Source organism: Xiphophorus maculatus, chromosome 2, assembly GCF_002775205.1.
Source record: "Xiphophorus maculatus strain JP 163 A chromosome 2, X_maculatus-5.0-male, whole genome shotgun sequence".
In the NCBI taxonomy this organism is placed as follows: domain Eukaryota; kingdom Metazoa; phylum Chordata; class Actinopteri; order Cyprinodontiformes; family Poeciliidae; genus Xiphophorus; species Xiphophorus maculatus.
The window spans coordinates 20,786,819-20,803,843 of NC_036444.1; the positions used below are offsets into that span (position 1 = coordinate 20,786,819).

Here is a 17,025-nt window from a genome sequence, read left to right on the forward strand (position 1 = left end):
GCAGAGTGAAGGCTTAAACCAAAAATCTAAATGCTGTTTGCAACATAACAAGTTATATTTCATGTGGGACATAAATCATGTGGACAAGGTGCCCTGAAGTGTAGATAATTCAATTTTAAAAAATTAAAGCAAAGTATTAATACATAGCTTAAATGAGTCAATGTCAAATAAGATCAGTTACAAAGGCAGAAATTATTGGAATATACAATAGAATAAACATATCTTGAATTAATGTATTTTGTCTAAGAACACGCCTTGAATTATTTCATGTACTTACTTGAATGATCCAATACAGAAAGTATCATTGTTAACAGGCCAGAAAAAATTGTCTGTCATAAAAAATGAAAGCAACTTTTTACTCAAAAACTTACTTAGTCAATCATTTAAATGGGCTAAATGCAGTTAAGAGTTTTCAAAGAGAGTTTCATGGGAATAAGCTAAGATTAATATCTGTATCAACAAGTTAGGAAATTGCACAAATTTGAGATCCTATTTCAGACGTTTTTAATCAAATGGCATGTTATTGCTGAGCAGGTAAGAAGAAAATAATTCACAATAAAATTATTTGTTGCACTTTTACCTTAATTAAGTGTTTTCAAACAGGTAATTTTGGCCCATGATGAAAAAAGTTTTGCACGGTGTTGATTTAGGTAAATTCAGGCAAAATCAATGGAAACTAGGCTGTGCGATGACGATAATGTTTGCACGCTCCTTTGAAACAAGAATGCCTTTTGTGTGGGGTTGAGTTTGTTCTGAGAGACCCCTGACCTTTGACTGGTATTGCAGGTTCACTTAATGTCGCAATTCAGTTTCATCCGTGCAAGTCAGAATCATTGACGCCGAACTAAGCGAAACATTCCCACTTCTGTCTCGCCTTCTCAAGTCCTCCCTGCGATTTCCTCTCACTTTCCCGTGAGCCAAAGCACCACCAGTTTCAAATTCCTCACCAAACATTAGGACATTCACTGTTTTCTGGGGCGCAGCCACGATCCACGTTGGAAAACTGTCAAGTATGCGCAGGGCTGCTCACTCCCAAGCTCTATTTATGCAAAGCAGACGGAGTGGGAGGGTGTGGGGGGTCGTGCGAAGGGGCCCACACTCAGGAGGCCTTTGGCTGGAAATCTGTGCATCAGTTCTTCAGCTCGGCTGTTTTCTGTCACTGGAAGTTAAATATTTATTTGTTCCTTGTCCATCTTTTTCCTACCGCTGGAATTACTCAGAGCACTTCTTCATAATCAGCCTGTATGACTGGGTTTGTATCCTTCGCCGACTGAAAAGCCGATTTAAATGAGCCTTATTTGCCATATGTAGAGTGGAAATCTAACACATCGCTCCTGAAAGCACTATGAGCTCATTGCAGTATCATCCTGCGGGAGGAACTTTTCTTGAGGGGGATGCAGGGGAGCTGATCAGAGTTGATGGAAAGACAGATGGAGCTGCAGAAAACTTTAGCTAAGGGTTCAAACTTTTATCTCAGTTAAATAAGGAAAACAGATGATTACATTGTTTCATAATTTATGCACTTTCTTGCTACTTTCTCACTTGCTTTTACTCTCAGATCTGCAGGGACTCTCTCTCTCTCTCTCTCTCTCTCTCTTTCTGTCTCTCTCTCTCTCTTCTGACAGGTAGTCCAGATTTCCCTGAACTCTTCCGCCCTCCTCTAATCCCAGTCTCAGTCATCTCTGTCCCTCCTGCTTGTTTTTCGACTCTGGTTTCTCCGAACACATCAGGACACGGAGTTTAAAAAAAAAAATGTCTTGGACGTATGCAACCCTCCTGGCTCTCCTCGCAGTGCTGCTTGCGCTGAGCTGTGAGTTTGATGCTTATAAACTCTTATAAGGGACTCTGCTGATGTCTGTTTTGTCTCTGTTTTACTAAGACCTGCTTTTCTAAATATATTTTTAGCCAGGCCTGTCTCACTTCTGTCTCCAAACGCAGTGTCTCCAGAGGCAGCCGAATCCGCAGCTGTGGGTAGCAGCACGAGAAATGCAAAAAGCCCAGCAGGTGTGGAGCACAACCGTGTGTGACCTCTTGTTTTGTCCTTCAATGCTGGAAAAAAACAACAACAAAAAAAAAATCTATTCCCCCACCTTAGGTCAGCTGAGGAGGATCTTCATGAAAGAAGCTGATGCCTCCAACTTCTTCAGGAAGCGCAGCAGGCGAGCTGTGAAATCCCAAGACGAGATCATCGGTGAGTTGGTGGAAAGTGTCCGGTCAGAGAGGCTGAGGCGTATCGCTGCATGTGGATACGTTAACGTGGTCGCTGTGGGAACCTGTGTGTTACCGTCAAGGAGAGGAGAGTTTTACACGAGAGGAATGTGGACCAGTTTGTCCTGTTGAGTTCATTTAGAAATGAAATGCAGATCAGAACAAAATAAAGCCATTTAATTATGCAGACTCATTATTACCTTTATTATTAGTAGTAGTAGTGACCTAAACATAGAACATACATTAGCATGTTTGCAATCCTTACGCCACTAAGATGCTGAGATGATAATGAACACTATAGCCAATGTATTGGAATGCTTTGCACATCTGATGCAGAGCTGGTGGATATATTCAACAACAAGCTGCCAAACAACAAAAACAACAACAACAAAAACGGTGCATTAGTACTGATTGCTGCCATGTCTGAACCAACCTGAAAAGTAAATGAAAAAGCACAGCATAAAACACGCTGTAAATGGAAAACATGCAAGAATGTAAGAGAGCTCATTCAAAGAAAATCAGTCTTTTATTGTGTTTTCATTCCAAGAAGACAGATAAAATGTTCTTTTTATGAATTGTTTGTAAAAACCTGGACGGGTCGCTGTGGTGCTTTGGTTAACCTCTGGCAGATTTACCCTCGCTAACTGATCACCTCAGTCTTTAGTTACATTACAAACAACACGCTGCTGTGAAGCCGGCGACCGTCTGCCTGCTTTGGTTTCCGAACTTGGACCGACTGTAGAACTGTTCCCCTCCCAGCAGCAGGAGTCACAGGCCAGCATGGAGCTCCCACACCCACACCAGGCCACGTTTCTGAGCGCAGCCGCTTTCTGTGTGACGGCTGACGGTCTCAAGAGCGTAAAGGTGCGATGCTGTTGTAACATGCTGCACGTATGTCTGCCAACAAGGTGGAAAAAGAGCGAGAGAGAGGAAGAGAGAGAGAGGGAGAGAGAGGAAGAGAAAAGCTGGGAGTGGGATGGAGGAGTGAGTAGGTGGGAGAGCGGCTGGAAGTTCAATGAGGAATTTGCAGCCGCGACCAAATAAAAGACAGACATGAAGGACAAACAGGCCACACATTTTGGATGCTTCTTCCTGGATTCCACAGACAATAATAATAACAATAACAAAATAAAATTACAGTCAACCTCGGTCTGTAAGTCTTGTTTAGTCTCAGGATGTTCTGCAGTTAACAGTGGAAGCCCAAACTTGAGCAGTCGAGTCTGAGGAAAGGTCAGGGGTCGTGGCCTGTCTTTGGAAAGGTCGGTACTGCGATCTCTTTTCCGATCAGAGCTGATGTCCGCACCGTTACTGCAGACGGTGTGAGTTTCACTGACAATCTGATTGCTTAGAAAAAAGGCTTTCAGAGATACGACCATGTGAACAAAAACTGTCAACACCAACAGGTTTCCTGTTTTTATTTTTCCTTTCTTTCTTTTTTTCCATTTAAACATTTCAGATCAGCAGCTCTTTCATAAAGATTAGCAGTTGGTGCAAGAGGTTCTACCAGCAGAGCTGTGGATCTGCTGCGGTACCGCAGGTCTCCCTCTTCTTAACGTGCTCTTTAACCGGCCTATAAGTTTACGTAGAAAGCCACGATTTTCAACTCTGTTTATATCTACTTTTGGATAATGGATTGATGAGTTATTGCCATAAAAACTCTTTTAAGCTGACGTTCTCCAAATACTGTTAATGCGCCTAGTGTGTTTTAGTCTGATTATGTGATTATGTGTTTCCATCCCCAAGCTCTTTTATTTACTGTTTAGCAACGTTTTACCAGCGTTTCACTGAGAAGTAGTTTGCATAACGCGCTCAGCAGATGCGCAGTTCCATCAGGTGTTTGCTAATTGCTGCTGGCTAGTCTGAAGGAGCTGAGTCAGCGAGTCAAAGGGAAGGGTTCCTCTGAGAGTCGGAAGGTCGAAAGCTTGGAAAATGCAGCTCTGAGGAGAATAGAATAGAATAGAATAGAATAGAATAGAATAGAATAGAATAGAATTACTTTATTCATCCCAGCAGGGAAATTATTTCGCAGTTACAGCAGCATAGAGACAAGACACACAACCACCACCACTGAGTAGCAATTGTAGACAAAATAAAGAAGGAGCTTTGTTGATGAGAGAATAACATTATAGAATAACGCATAGCTCAAAAAAGTTGATTTTACATAATACTGCCTCTTGAAGCAATAGCCACAAAATAGAAGAAAAAGCAGAGAACCAGTTTGAATCTAAAATCTGGATCATTATCAGCTTATCTGTTTTCTTCTGTGTTTGCAGCGGAGCAGAGGCAAGTTCTGGCTGCTGACGAGCGAAAGAGGGAGTTTCACGAGGAGAAGAGGAATGAGTTTGAGAGCTATGCTGAGGAGGACAACGACGGTACGCGTCGCACGTAGAACAGATGCAGCTGAGAGGAGTTTAGACAACTTTGAAGCTCAGGTTTGTCTCCCTGATTTCTTCAGAGCAAAACGAGAGGACCAGAGAGAGCACCGAGCAGTGGAGGGAGTTCCACTACGACGGGATGAATCCTCCCCACGAGTACAACCGTCACACCGCCTGAGACCGCCGCAGCAGGTCCATGACTTTACAGCTGACTGACTTTAAAAAAGAAAAAGGAAAAGAAATGCTCGATAAATACGCTTTGCTCTTATAAAAACATAAATTTGATTAGTTTTCAGGAGAAATGTTCTCCAATTTTTATTCTAGTTTTTTTATTTTCTATGTTGCTTAAATCTAATCCTGTAAAAGTTGGTCAAAATGTTTCATATTTTTTGAAAGGAGATCTAATCCGTAATTTAGATCATGCTTATTGTTTCTCATTGTTTCATTTGTCTGTCATTAGCCAGTTGGGTTATCAACGCCAGGACTGATTTAAAAGAGCAAATTCAAAACAAAATTGAATAACAAAAGTAAATTCATTTCAGATTTGTTCAAATTTGAAACAAAACGACATATTTCCTGCAATTTACAGTAAAATAGGTAGAAATGATCAAAGCAAACCTATAATTTTGTTGTCATTTTTTTTTATCATGGCCTAAAAAAATTTACCTTTAATGTCTGAAACATTTAATTGTCTGATTGAGAAAACAATGAAATTATGTTGCACCAGGATATTCACAGTAAAAAAACAAATCAAGTAGGAAGATAAACCTCTTTTCTTATCGACAGGGTTGATATTCAGTACTCTGTAGAAATGAAAGCTTAAATATTGTTTACAAAGATGTTCGCTGAATATTAAGTACTTATTTTAAAGTGACAATGCATATCTGTGTTTTCCTAATTCATATTATTCAGCAAGGGTTAAAATGTATTATTTCTATTGTAACAGTATCCATGCTATACTGCTGTGTAGTAGTAAATCTAATTTACTTTCCTTCAAAGAGCAAAAATATACAGAGACTATAAAAAGTAACGCTTTGCTGTTGAATTGTCAAGCTTTTCCAAAGTAAAAATGAGAGGTAATAAATTATTGTAATAAAAATAAAGTAGATACAACTCACTTGGAAAAACAACTGAAATCGTTTGGGTTAAAAAAAACAAAAACTCACTTGAAAAATAATGTAGTTGCATGTGTAGGCAGGCCCTAGAACCAGCCCCAAATCATGGGGTTTGCTTTGTTGTGGACATGATTTTTTATTTGTATTTAATAGGTGGAGACACTTCTGATATTACTTTGCCAATAATTCTAACGTGGTTGTGAAGATGTAGCATTTTCAACTCCCTCTCCCTGTTTCATTCAGCTATAGACACATTTCTGCAATATGGCGTTTAATGTAAGCTTAAAATCTTTTATTGCTTCACATTTTCTTTAGGATTGCTCAGATTGCAGATTTCTGGCCGATCGCCGATTACCAATGTTTTAAAAAGCCTGACCTGCTTTCCAATTCCAATTTTAGCTGATACCAATTTGTTTCGTCTGAAAAATTGCTCAATATAGCAAGAAAGTCACTGAATTGGATACAGTGGGGTGACTATTGTTAACCGTAAATGTGCAGACATGGTGCAGTCTGTCAGTCAAACCTCTCTCACGACAGAGCGGAAGACACTGGTTGATTTTCAGACCTTTGCCACGGTAGATAAGATCGGTGGATAAGATCGGCTTCACATGTAAAAATCGTCCGATCACCGATCTCCCAAAATTAAAAAAAATCGGCACCGATGAATCAGTGTACCCCCAGTTTTCTTCTCATGATAATTTACGAAAGACTTAAAACAAAACACGCAAGGCTGGTGAATGTTGTAGAGTTTTTGTATTTACAGTAAGTATACTTCCAAAATCTTTGATATTCACCACATCTTTTGTTATTAAAGGGTGGCAAAACCTTATACACTGGCCAAGCACTTGTTACTTTTCTAGAGTGCTTTTTAATTATTTTTTTTTTTAAATTCCACATTCATCTTGAGTGATTAAAGTTAAGTAGAGAAAGCACAAAGAAAATACAGAGACGGACCCCTTTCTCTTCTCTGTCAGAGGCAGTTTTTACGGAGCGACAGAGCAGGAGGGGAGGGGATGAGGACGGAGTCTTTCAGCTAAATTCAACAGGCTGGTATGAAAAGCACAGTGATTAAACACAGAGTCGAGCTGTTCTCAGAGCAGCCACTTCAGGGGCGGAAGCAGAGCACGATGCCTCAACTCACTGCAATGGGAGCGAAATGAAGCAGAATACCGTCACATTACTGGTTTGTTCTCCACATCCCGTCATGTTCAAGGTTCACCGAGAAGAAACATAGTGTCAGGAAGTGAACGTCTATCCCTGTGGCACATGGGGATAGGAAGCTGTATTTAGGTGTTTTTCTTTTCTTTTTTATTTCTTTCAGTAAGTCGCATGAGTCAGTTGTGATTGATCACACAGAGGCGTTTGGTTAGATTCAAGCACACATCCCTGCAGATCCCTGAGAACTCATAGAGCGCCCTCCTGTGGATGAAGGAGGACTTTACAGTCACATCAAAACTCGTTAAATAAAACAGCAATTACAAAGTCACATCTATTAGATACTGTATTTATGTGGCAATAACTGCAAGTCCAGTTTTAATAAACATTTACACGTCTCAGCAAATTATATTCTTACAAAAAGTCATTACATGTAATATAGGAAAATAAATATTCCCAATAGATAATCAATCGTTTGCACTCTCTCTCTCTCTCGCTGGAATCACAGGCATGACCGATGTGGATTGTCCTGCTTTGATTGTTAACCGAACTTTTAACAAATAAAAAATAAAATAAAATAAAGCAAAGACACAACACTGACAGCCATACTGTTGGAAGTCATGATGCCGTGAGCCGTCACAGCAAAACACCACAGCGGATTGGAAAGGAGCCGCCTGAACAACAGCAGGTTCAGAGTGCAGATGATGGCACGAGTATTAACCACAGCTTGAAGCTTATACGTTTCACCTGCATGACATGACTCTACAGAACGGTTCCAGGCAGGATATTTAAACAAGGCATACAGCGGAACGACTTTTCACAGTCAAGCTCCAGCAGAGAGTTCCCTTTAGGCTCATTGCTCCCTCAGCAGTCGCTTGTTTGTTCTTCTGCCAGACAAACCATCGTCTACACAGAAGCAGCAGCAGCTTCAGGTGAGTCTTCCTTTCCTCCCCCTTCATCTGAACTTCCATGTCTGTGTGAAGACGTAAAGGGGAAGCAGCGCCATGCAAAACGAGGCCGAGCCAGGGCTCCTCAAATTTCCTCCCTCGGGGTTTGGCGTTGGCAGAAGGGAGGCGGCGGGATGGAAAAACTGGGCAACCGTGTCGCATCGTGAGACCCCTCTCAACCGCGGTCTCAAAGCTCGGTGGTCTCCCAGCTCACCTCCCGCGGAACCTGGCGTCATTTAGTCCCAGTGTGGATGACCGTGACGGTGGAGGGGCGCGGCCGAGCGGGTTCGGCCACCACCTGGGGCTCCTCCAGGGACACAGGAAGGTCAGAGTCCTGGTTGTGCACTTTGACGACGGATGGAAGAGGGGCGATAGGAGGACCTGCGGGAGACATCGCATGAATTAGAAACAGAAATATGCTGCACTATTTTATGTAATGATGAATTGCTGGCTAGTTTAGTTCCATGATGTATTTCGAACTTTTCAGCAAGATGTTGGAGCTTACTTCAAGTCAATAGTTCCCTAATATTGACGAATGGAACTAGAATTTTTTCATCAATATGAAAGAATGATTGATTTACAACAAGCTCGGATTTCCTGCCAAAAGGTTATTTGTAAGTTAGTTTTCTTATTCCAAGTGTACCAAGATATTTGCACTAGAAACTAGATCAAAAACACTTGATAAGATTTTGTCTTTTTGCAACGCAATCCTGTTTCTCACTTTAGCAGACCTTGTGTGAACAGCTTTACTCACACTGACATTAAATCAGAGACAGTGACATAATATTTTCCTTTGGTCATACTGGATTTAATTCAGGCGCATCAGAGTAAAGTAGGTGCACCGCGCTTTTCCAATTTTTTATTGCTAAGATTTTGTGAAGTGGAAACCCAACTTCACAATGTATGAGCCACTTTGTGTTCATCTAGCCCACAAAATCCTATCAAAATACTTTTAGGTTTGTTTGTTGCGATGTGTAAAAGGTTTAAGGGATATAAATACTTTTGGAAAATATTGTATGTCTCATATCAGCAGCGCTGCAAAAACGCTTCTTCTTCTTTTTTTTTTGTTTTAAGAGATTATATATTAAACCCAAAGGTAGCAGAAGCGTTGATCATCTGAACGGAGCGGGCAGCAGAATGAAAGTTTGACTAAACTCCAAGCTGGAAGTTAAACACGTCTGTTTTGATCGCAGCTGGCATCCGCAGAGTCACTTACAGTCCTTCAGGGACAGCGGGGCGCAGTCCACAGACTGGCTCTTGGCCGGCGCTCGGCTCTGAGGACTCGGCGCAGGCTTGGCGCTTTGGATGCTGCTTCCGAAGCTGGTGCCGAGCTGCAGACGCCTCATGTGGCGGATAACAGCTGTCGCGTTGAACGCTTGCTAAGCGGAGAAGGTGCAAAACAGAAATTACTCTGCTTTTTTTTTTTTTTTCCCAGCAAAAAGAAACAAAAACATTGCGGGTTTTTTTTTTGTTTGTTTGTTTTTTTTCTTTGGTAAATAAGATGTAAAGTTTCACATACCCTCCACTTGCTTTTGGCAAAGTTTTTGCGCATTTGTCGACTGACAGATTCGTGTATGTTCTTGCACAGAGCAGTGTCTCCAGCAATCCTGTAGAGAAAGAAAAGAAAATACACACACACAATCAGTGGAAACATTCACACACACCCGCCCACACACACCACACCAGCATGCACACCCCATCCTGCCAGCAGAATGATCCCCATGCTGTTTTCATATTCAATCTCTGCATTTATTTCCATTCAGCTGCAGCACTTTTTGAGTGATGGGCTGCCGTTTCTGCAGGATTCCCTCTCACATTCATCATCATCACATCTCTTTATGAAACCCTGTCAACGAAAGCCGTTTCTCTCCATTACGGCATCTGTTCCCGCCGGTCGCATCAGAACGACCACCTGCCCACGACCCGCAAATATTCCCATTGCTCCCTAACAGATCTGCCGGCCCCCTCGGCGGGGATACGTCAGCCCACGCCGTCTCGGCCTCGCTAGGACTGACTCAGACCTGGGAATACATCCCAGTTGTTCATTAAGACTTCAAGGATCCTTGAGGATACAAGCCACTAATTGGCGGGGATTTATTCAGAAGATTTTTCCCCGAGATGCTGGCGCTGCCCGGCAGAGGTGGGCCTGCTGCTTGGAGCCGTGCTGACAGATGACGGTGGGAGGACAAGCTCTCCATGACACATGCGTAAGCCTGGCAATCTGCGTCACACCGCTATGAAACGAGGTGTGTGCGTGTGCGGGGGTGTGTGAGTGTGTGTGTGGTTCCTCACCAGGGGTGCTCAAGAGCCTCGTCGCATGTGAATCTCTTCTCAGGGTCCTTCTCCATTAGGCAGCTGATGAAGTCTTTGGCTGTGAAGAGGAGAAGAGGAAAAGTCAAGTGCACATCCAGCTGAGGACATGTTCCTCACTTTCTGGCACTCGAGGTTTTATGTTTTGGTCTGATGTCTCACATTAAGCATCACAATTCACAGTTACTGACAAGAACAAAGAAGATTGGTAAAAAAAAAAAAAACAGAAGGGTTTTATGATGAATGAAACAAGCCAGTTTCTCTTGATTGGTTTTAACTAAGCAAATTATTTTTTTCCCTCCTGTTAATTAAATGCCTTGAAACATTAAACGCCCACTTTATTTTTTAAATGGATCAATGGATCAACATACAGTATGTTCTTTGACACGCCTTGATCTGAGTTTAGTTAAAAGTTAGAAGAAAGTAAGAAACTGTGCATTCATGCATCATCATCTGAAATCTACAACCTCTATTTAGGAACCTGCAACGCAATTTCTTATAGCTACACTTTACACTCGTGATTTGAATGTGCTCTAATTTTGAAAAAATACATTTATACATTATCTTGTATATTAAACAAATGAGAACTAAAAATATGCATTTGCTTGCAAAAGCCTTACTGGTGCATCTCTATTTTTCTTTGTTTTAATAAAGAAAGACATGATATCTGCTGAGTGTGTTAGTAAGGTTTATAAGTATGTTTTTTTAAAAAACTTATAATTGACTGAAAACACTAAAACTAACCAGAGCTTTAGATATAAATGTCTGTGAATGATGTCTAATATGCACAAAAAACAGTTTTAAGGTCAGTCGTGAACATGTTGCAGATTTTGTTTCCTCATATTCTTAATCTCAATCCATTGAGCTGATTCCAGCCAGAGAACGGCTCCAACTCTGAGTCACTACAGGAAATGGTTAATATGACTCCTTCACTCCCAGGATCAGATGGATCTGAAGAGGATGCAGGAAGTTCTGCACAGATAAAATTTGCATCACATAAATGATTTCAATGTGTGACAAAAGCCCAATTCACAAAATGCTGACGTTTAAAACAAGTCTGTGGTTAAGATAAAGTTTGCAGGAAACTACATTTGTCTACTTTTTTTCCCCTCTCATAATGTCTGCAGGTGAATGATGATTTCCTGAATCCTTTGAATAAAGTTCACGTGTGTGTGCCCATCTGAGTATTAGACCTTTTTTTTGCTTTGTCTGCATCACCAGCCACATTTTCACAATTGATGTAATTTCAGGATTTGGTGACTAACTATGATGACTAAAATCTCCAGACTGTTTTTTACAACAACAAAAAAATATCATTTGAAATAAAAGGACTAAATCTGGCAAACAGGAAGCATTGGTAGCAAATCCAAATTTAGTAAAGACAAAACCTCTGTCAAAAAAAAACTTTGACAGAACAAGATTTTGTGTAATTTGATGAAAAAGTGGTACAATAACAAGCTTAGCTCAGAGGAATAACAGTTAATCTGTTTGACCCGACAGCAAGGCTGATTGCATCTTTCCTAACTTTTTCTGGTCATTTTGTATCAACAAAGAATCAATTTGTTTGACACCAAGGACATAAAGTGATATCCTATCACATGACTGTGAACTGTATCCGTTTAGCTGTATTGGTTTGATTAGGGGTCATGACCTCTTCTTTGTTACGACTCAACTGAACAAAATGGAGGTCAGAACCAAGCTAACTGGAAATTAGGTAAAATTCTAATTAAATATAAAAGTAAATTAAATATACCTCAGACGTCATTCATCTTCTGAAGTCTGAGAAAATATTTGGACAAGAATTTGAAAGGGAGGTCTAAAGAAAAAAACCACAAACATTTTAAATAGGAAGCATTTAAAATGTTTGTTTCTAACACGTGTAGTTCTAATCCTGGCCAATTTGGCAGGTAAAAAAATGTAAAAGAAACAAAAGAAACACTGTAATGACATCTCAATTCCAATTTTAGCTGGTGCTAGCTAGCAATAACCTGCAGTCTTGGCAGTGTGCTCCATTACACAACTAAAAGATAAAAGGGTTGTGCAAAGAAGTTATTCCTCTTTGACACGCGGCTGTGAAAGTCAATGATCTACACTTTGTTTATGAAATTTCTGACTCCACTCGGAAGATCTGCTGTCACTTTTCTGGCTGTGGCTCTTTGTTTTCCCCTAAGCCAGAAGAAGATTTAAATATGACGCTATTTTAGGCAAAACAGGAGTCCCACGTTTGTGGCCGTGGGATATTGACGCGTGCTTTCCAGACGCAGGCAGCATACACGTCTAAAAACGCTGAAAGTGGACAAACCGTAAGGCTGGTGCCCCCTAAGCTAAGCCAAATGCAGCTACTGATTCGTGTCCACTTTAAAATAGCTTGCTTTTTATGTTTTGACACCAAACGTGGGATACAGACATATTGCAGCATTAAGTTGCCATGGCAGCTGCTGAACTGTGTCCCCTCATTACTTTACTTTTTGCCTTGTTATGCGGCTTTAAACACAAGGTTGTTAGCTCCGGCAGAGTTATGTAACGGCACAATCTCTGGGGGTCTTGATTTACCCTTTATTTCAAACGCAGTGGGAGAACACACACACACACACACACACACACACACACACACACACACACACACACAACACACACAAACTTCAGCTTACCAGAGTCGGAGATGTCGTCCCAATACGGTGCGTCAAACTCATAATCTGCCTTCAGAATCTGCTCGAAAAGCTTCGAATCGTTCTCGTCGTAGAACGGAGGGTAGCCGCAAAGCCTGGCAGCAAGATCAAGTTCAAAAGATTACACAACGGTGGGTGTGAAGGTTGTTATGCTGCTGATGTTAGAGTCTTCAACCCGAATCTAAAAGGATATACAGTGACCTAATCAATCAATCAATCAATCAGATTTTATTTGTATAGCACATTTCAGCAGCAAGGCATTTCAAAGTGCTTTACATCATTACAAACAGAAACACAATCCAACATAGAACCAACAATCAAAACACAGCATAAAGTCAAGTTCCATCAATAAATTTGTAATTTATTACATTTCAAAAGCAATTCTAAACAGGTGGGTTTTTAGTCGAGATTTAAAGGCACTCAGTGTTTCAGCTGTTTTACAGTTTTCTGGAAGTTTGTTCCAAATTCGTGGTGCATAGATGCTGAAAGCTGCTTCTCCTCGTTTGGTTCTGGTTCTGGGGATGCAGAGCAGAACCAGAACCAGAAGACCTGAGAGGTCTGGAGGGTTGATACAACAACAGCAGATCTTTAATGTATTGTGGTGCTAAGCCGTTCAGTGATTTATAAACTAACAACAGTATTTTAAAGTCTATTCTTTGAGCTACAGGGAGCCAGTGGAGGGACTTTAAAACTGGTGTTATGTGCTCTATCTTCCTGGTTTTAGTGAGAACGCGAGCTAATCTAGATTTACTAGCAGATGGATTTTTCTTTCCCTATGTAATGCAACAGAAGACGGCTCTGAGGGATTTTCAAGAACATAAAAAAAGAAACCAGGACAACAGGGATCCAGTTTTAACCCTTCTCATATAGAAAAAAATAGGCATTTAGGTTTTTCATCTGAAAATAAAACTGGGTATTTTCTACAAACAGATGTGGAAAAAAGAAAAACTTCAAACTCTTATCGCTTAATCAATGGATTAGATTTTTTTGCTTGCTAATCAGTGAAACTCTTTCGCTTAATTAGACTGGCAACCTTTGTGCAACACTCTCTACTGAAAACCTCCGTGTTACTGGAGCTGTAGGGATCCCTCTGGCTGCCCACCGCATAGGTAGGTTACTTATGAATGAGCTTCAACCTGGAATCTGGATGCATTTCAATAATTAACTTAAGGTTCAGCAACAATCTCTGTCAGTGACAATCCTGGCTGAATGTTTGTGATCTTGAAGACGTCACAAAGCTGCAATCGAGATTAGGACGTTTTCTGATTCTTGAATTGTCATTTTTATTTTACATGGTTTTCATGCGGAGTCACACTTTGATACTTTTAGAGTATCAAAGTGTGAACGATGTTTAAGCTCCCTGCTGGTTTCTGTTCTGAGCCCATGTTCATTCATAAAGCAAACTAAAAAAATGGTTCAAATTTCAACTGTTAGATAACGACAAGTACTCACAGAATATAAGCGATGACCCCAATGGACCAGCAGTCCACTGCTTTACTGTACGGCTTCTGCGCCAGAACCTCAGGAGCTGAAACAATTAAATGTTTTACTGATCAGAAATACTTTCATCTGTGCAGAGGAATCTAGTAGCAGGAGAAAAATGCTTGAGTTTCTGAATGAAACTGGTTAATCTGGATTTTATTTAAGAATGTTTAAGGAAAATGGGGGTCAACTACATTTGCATACTAAACTTTTCACTTTTCTCATTTGTAAATAAATTTGGTCTATCACAAAAACTCCAAATGAAATAAACTGAGGTTTATAGCTGCAGTCTAGTAAACATAAAATGAGGTATGAGTATTTGCAAAGAGCAGCTTGCACTTTTTCCCAAAGCCACAGCTGGGAGGGCAACCTTACCAACATATCCAGGCGTCCCGCAGGCTGTGGCCATGACGCCACCTGTGCCCTCCATCTTGGACAGGCCAAAGTCACTGATCATGATCTTTGAATCGTCGTGAGGACTAAAGTAGAGCAGGTTCTCGGGCTGAAAACACAAACAGGAAGCAGCCACTGGGTCAGTCTCCCTCGTCTCAAACCATCCAGGCTAAGAAGTCGGATGGATTTGTCGTTTAAAGAGCCTACAGTTCCTACGGTTTACCGAGAAGGAAAATCCCCTGACATTTAATCTCTATGGGTGATCACCGCAACGTGTGACAGAAACCCACGCAGGTTTCAATGCCAGGGACTCCCCCTCTCAGGCAAAAAAAAAACACGCCTACACACCAAATGTGAAATACTGCCGTACCTTCAGGTCCCTGTGCACTATGCCCATGGAGTGAAGATAATTGACGGCGTCCAGAACCTGACGAATTAGCCGACTGGCATCCATCTCAGTGTAGAAGCCCTTTTCTACGATCCGGTCAAACAGCTCGCCACCAGAAACCCTGTTGGCGCAAAAAGCAACACAAGAAATGACACAGAAAAAAAAGAACAAATAGCATTAAAAAAATCTAGTGGGCTTTAAATGATTAGTTAATCCAGTGGTTCCCAAAGAGTACAATAAAATCCCCCCCAAAAGAAAAAACAAAATCAACTGGGCGCACACATCATTCAACCAGACATAAACCTATACACATATTTTGTTTTCAAACTCCACTGAAGTTTATTTTACACTTCAGGTTGCAACAAAATACACTACAAACCATCTTTACTGTTTTTGTTTTTTTTTTATTCATCCATACCTCTTTCCGCCCCCCCCCCCCCCCCTCCTGCAATGGCACTGCGCCCCCTCTAGGGGTCGCGCCCCACACTTTGGCAACCATTGAGTCAATCCATGCTAGTATATCACATTAAGCTTGTAAACCAGAATACTAATGTTGATGTTCAATATTTTACATCCCTTGCTTGCTAGTTAATGCCAGGAATAAACCTGATTTTCCTTTGTTTCTGTACGAAGGTTGTGCTCACTGTTGTTGTCCACATATTTAAAAGAAATCTTTATTATCACGAGAGGGAGAGCAAAGAGAGAGAGAGGAGACATTAGGCCAGAGGTCAGGTAAGGAGTGATTACAACTTGATGAGAAAAAGGGAAAGAAAAATGAAGCTTAGAATGTGCAGGAATTTCAACCTTTTGTGAAACAATATTATGGCAAAAGTAAATCTTAACTTTTCGGAAAAGCTGCCAGCAAATCACTAATTTTAGGCCGCAACAATCACAAAAAAAAAAAAACAACAACACTGCAACATCCTGGAGGGACTGATAATAGGCGTCAGTGTTTCCGATTTATTGCTAAACATCGTGACCGATGTTCTTTCACCTGAGCTAACCGGACCTCTAAAACAGGCCCAATATGACAACAGAAACAACAAAGCTGGTTTTGTGATAGATAAAGAAATCTGGCATTACGCTTGTTGAATATTTCTGGCTTCACCATAATTAATAAAAGCTGAATATGTCTCAGGAAACCTGCTGGTTTGAATCAACCGCACACTTTCTGCAATGAAAAGTGGTCAAATGTTCCAGGGGGATAAAACCTTGTTGATGGCAACACCACCTGCTAAAAGTTTAAATGTATGTGGTGGAGTATTTATATGTTTTAGTCTATATGAATAAGCTTGATCACAGTTGAAGTTGAGAAAACGTACAATGAATTCAAACAGGTGGATCAATTTCTTGTTTTTAAAATGTATTCAAATTGGACATTTGTACCATCAATCCACCTAATTGAAAAATCAACATATTCATCATGAAGATACATTAAACATAAATACATATTTGTACAGAGACCACCACTGTAATTTATATTTCATCCCATTTTCAGACGTTTGTTTTGAAAACATCTTTTTAGTCTTCTGTAACACTGCAACTGACTGACTGAGGTTAGCAGGCAGGTGATTATTGAATTTGAGTGAAGTTCATTTGACTCAGTATTCCTGTACTAAGTTCAAAACTCCTTAGTGTTCACATTTTTAATTTTCTATCCTCTTTGAAGCTAAAAGTAGCAACAAAATATATGCAGATTCTCTTATTTTGATAGCGATTATTAGAGTCGTTGAGCAACGTTCAGGTAAAATCATAGCAGCAATGTTTTGCATGATGTTTGTTTTTTTTTTCATCTCTCATTTCCATAAAGGATTATGGACGTCATAAGCTTGCTGGACACCTGTCCCATTAATATCCTTTGGGGTTTCTAACTCGTGTTATCTGGCCAGCCAGATGTAGGGAATGAAGATCAGATCTAACTCTTTTATTGTCGTTAATAATAAAATACTGTAATACTGTGTTTTAGAGGCACTTTAAAAGCTG

At 40.6% G+C, this 17,025-nt stretch overlaps 2 protein-coding genes across 3 annotated transcripts in view; one reads left to right on the top strand and one right to left on the bottom strand.

Annotated features, from left to right (window-relative positions):
• Positions 1-1,070: 1,070 nt before the first annotated feature.
• On the top strand, positions 1,071-6,527 carry LOC102229135 (unique cartilage matrix-associated protein-like). Of its 2 annotated transcripts, none has more exons than XM_023344419.1 (5): positions 1,071-1,810; positions 1,906-2,004; positions 2,096-2,191; positions 4,482-4,580; positions 4,664-6,527. In XM_023344419.1, exons 1-5 carry the CDS (start codon positions 1,753-1,755, stop codon positions 4,759-4,761), a joined length of 450 nt encoding a protein of 149 aa, XP_023200187.1. In that variant the 5' UTR covers positions 1,071-1,752; the 3' UTR covers positions 4,762-6,527. The 2 variants fall into 2 exon arrangements, with proteins under 2 accessions (XP_023200187.1, XP_014328958.1); XM_014473472.2 differs by having other exon boundaries at positions 1,078-1,810; positions 1,939-2,004.
• Positions 6,437-17,025, bottom strand: part of LOC102229393 (calcium/calmodulin-dependent protein kinase type 1D-like) — a 34,858-nt gene continuing 24,269 nt past the window's right edge. Inside the window, exons 4-11 of the mRNA XM_005796293.3 lie at positions 15,025-15,163; positions 14,637-14,763; positions 14,232-14,307; positions 12,762-12,874; positions 10,093-10,171; positions 9,320-9,407; positions 9,017-9,179; positions 6,437-8,181 (exon numbers count right to left, since the gene is read on the bottom strand). Coding sequence (XP_005796350.1) covers positions 8,033-8,181; positions 9,017-9,179; positions 9,320-9,407; positions 10,093-10,171; positions 12,762-12,874; positions 14,232-14,307; positions 14,637-14,763; positions 15,025-15,163 — 934 coding nt within the window. The 3' untranslated portion in view covers positions 6,437-8,032. The remainder of the gene's footprint in view (positions 8,182-9,016; positions 9,180-9,319; positions 9,408-10,092; positions 10,172-12,761; positions 12,875-14,231; positions 14,308-14,636; positions 14,764-15,024; positions 15,164-17,025) is intronic.

What these genes read in the sequence shown, in the direction of transcription:
- LOC102229135 (XM_023344419.1), top strand. Translation starts at nt 1,753, where the DNA reads ATGTCTTGGACGTATGCAACCCTCCTGGCTCTCCTCGCAGTGCTGCTT. An exon ending in AGTGCTGCTTGCGCTGAGCT is followed by an intron (nt 1,811 to 1,905) that starts GTGAGTTTGATG and finishes ATATATTTTTAG; the next exon opens with CCAGGCCTGTCTCACTTCTG. An exon ending in AAATGCAAAAAGCCCAGCAG is followed by an intron (nt 2,005 to 2,095) that starts GTGTGGAGCACA and finishes CCCCCACCTTAG; the next exon opens with GTCAGCTGAGGAGGATCTTC.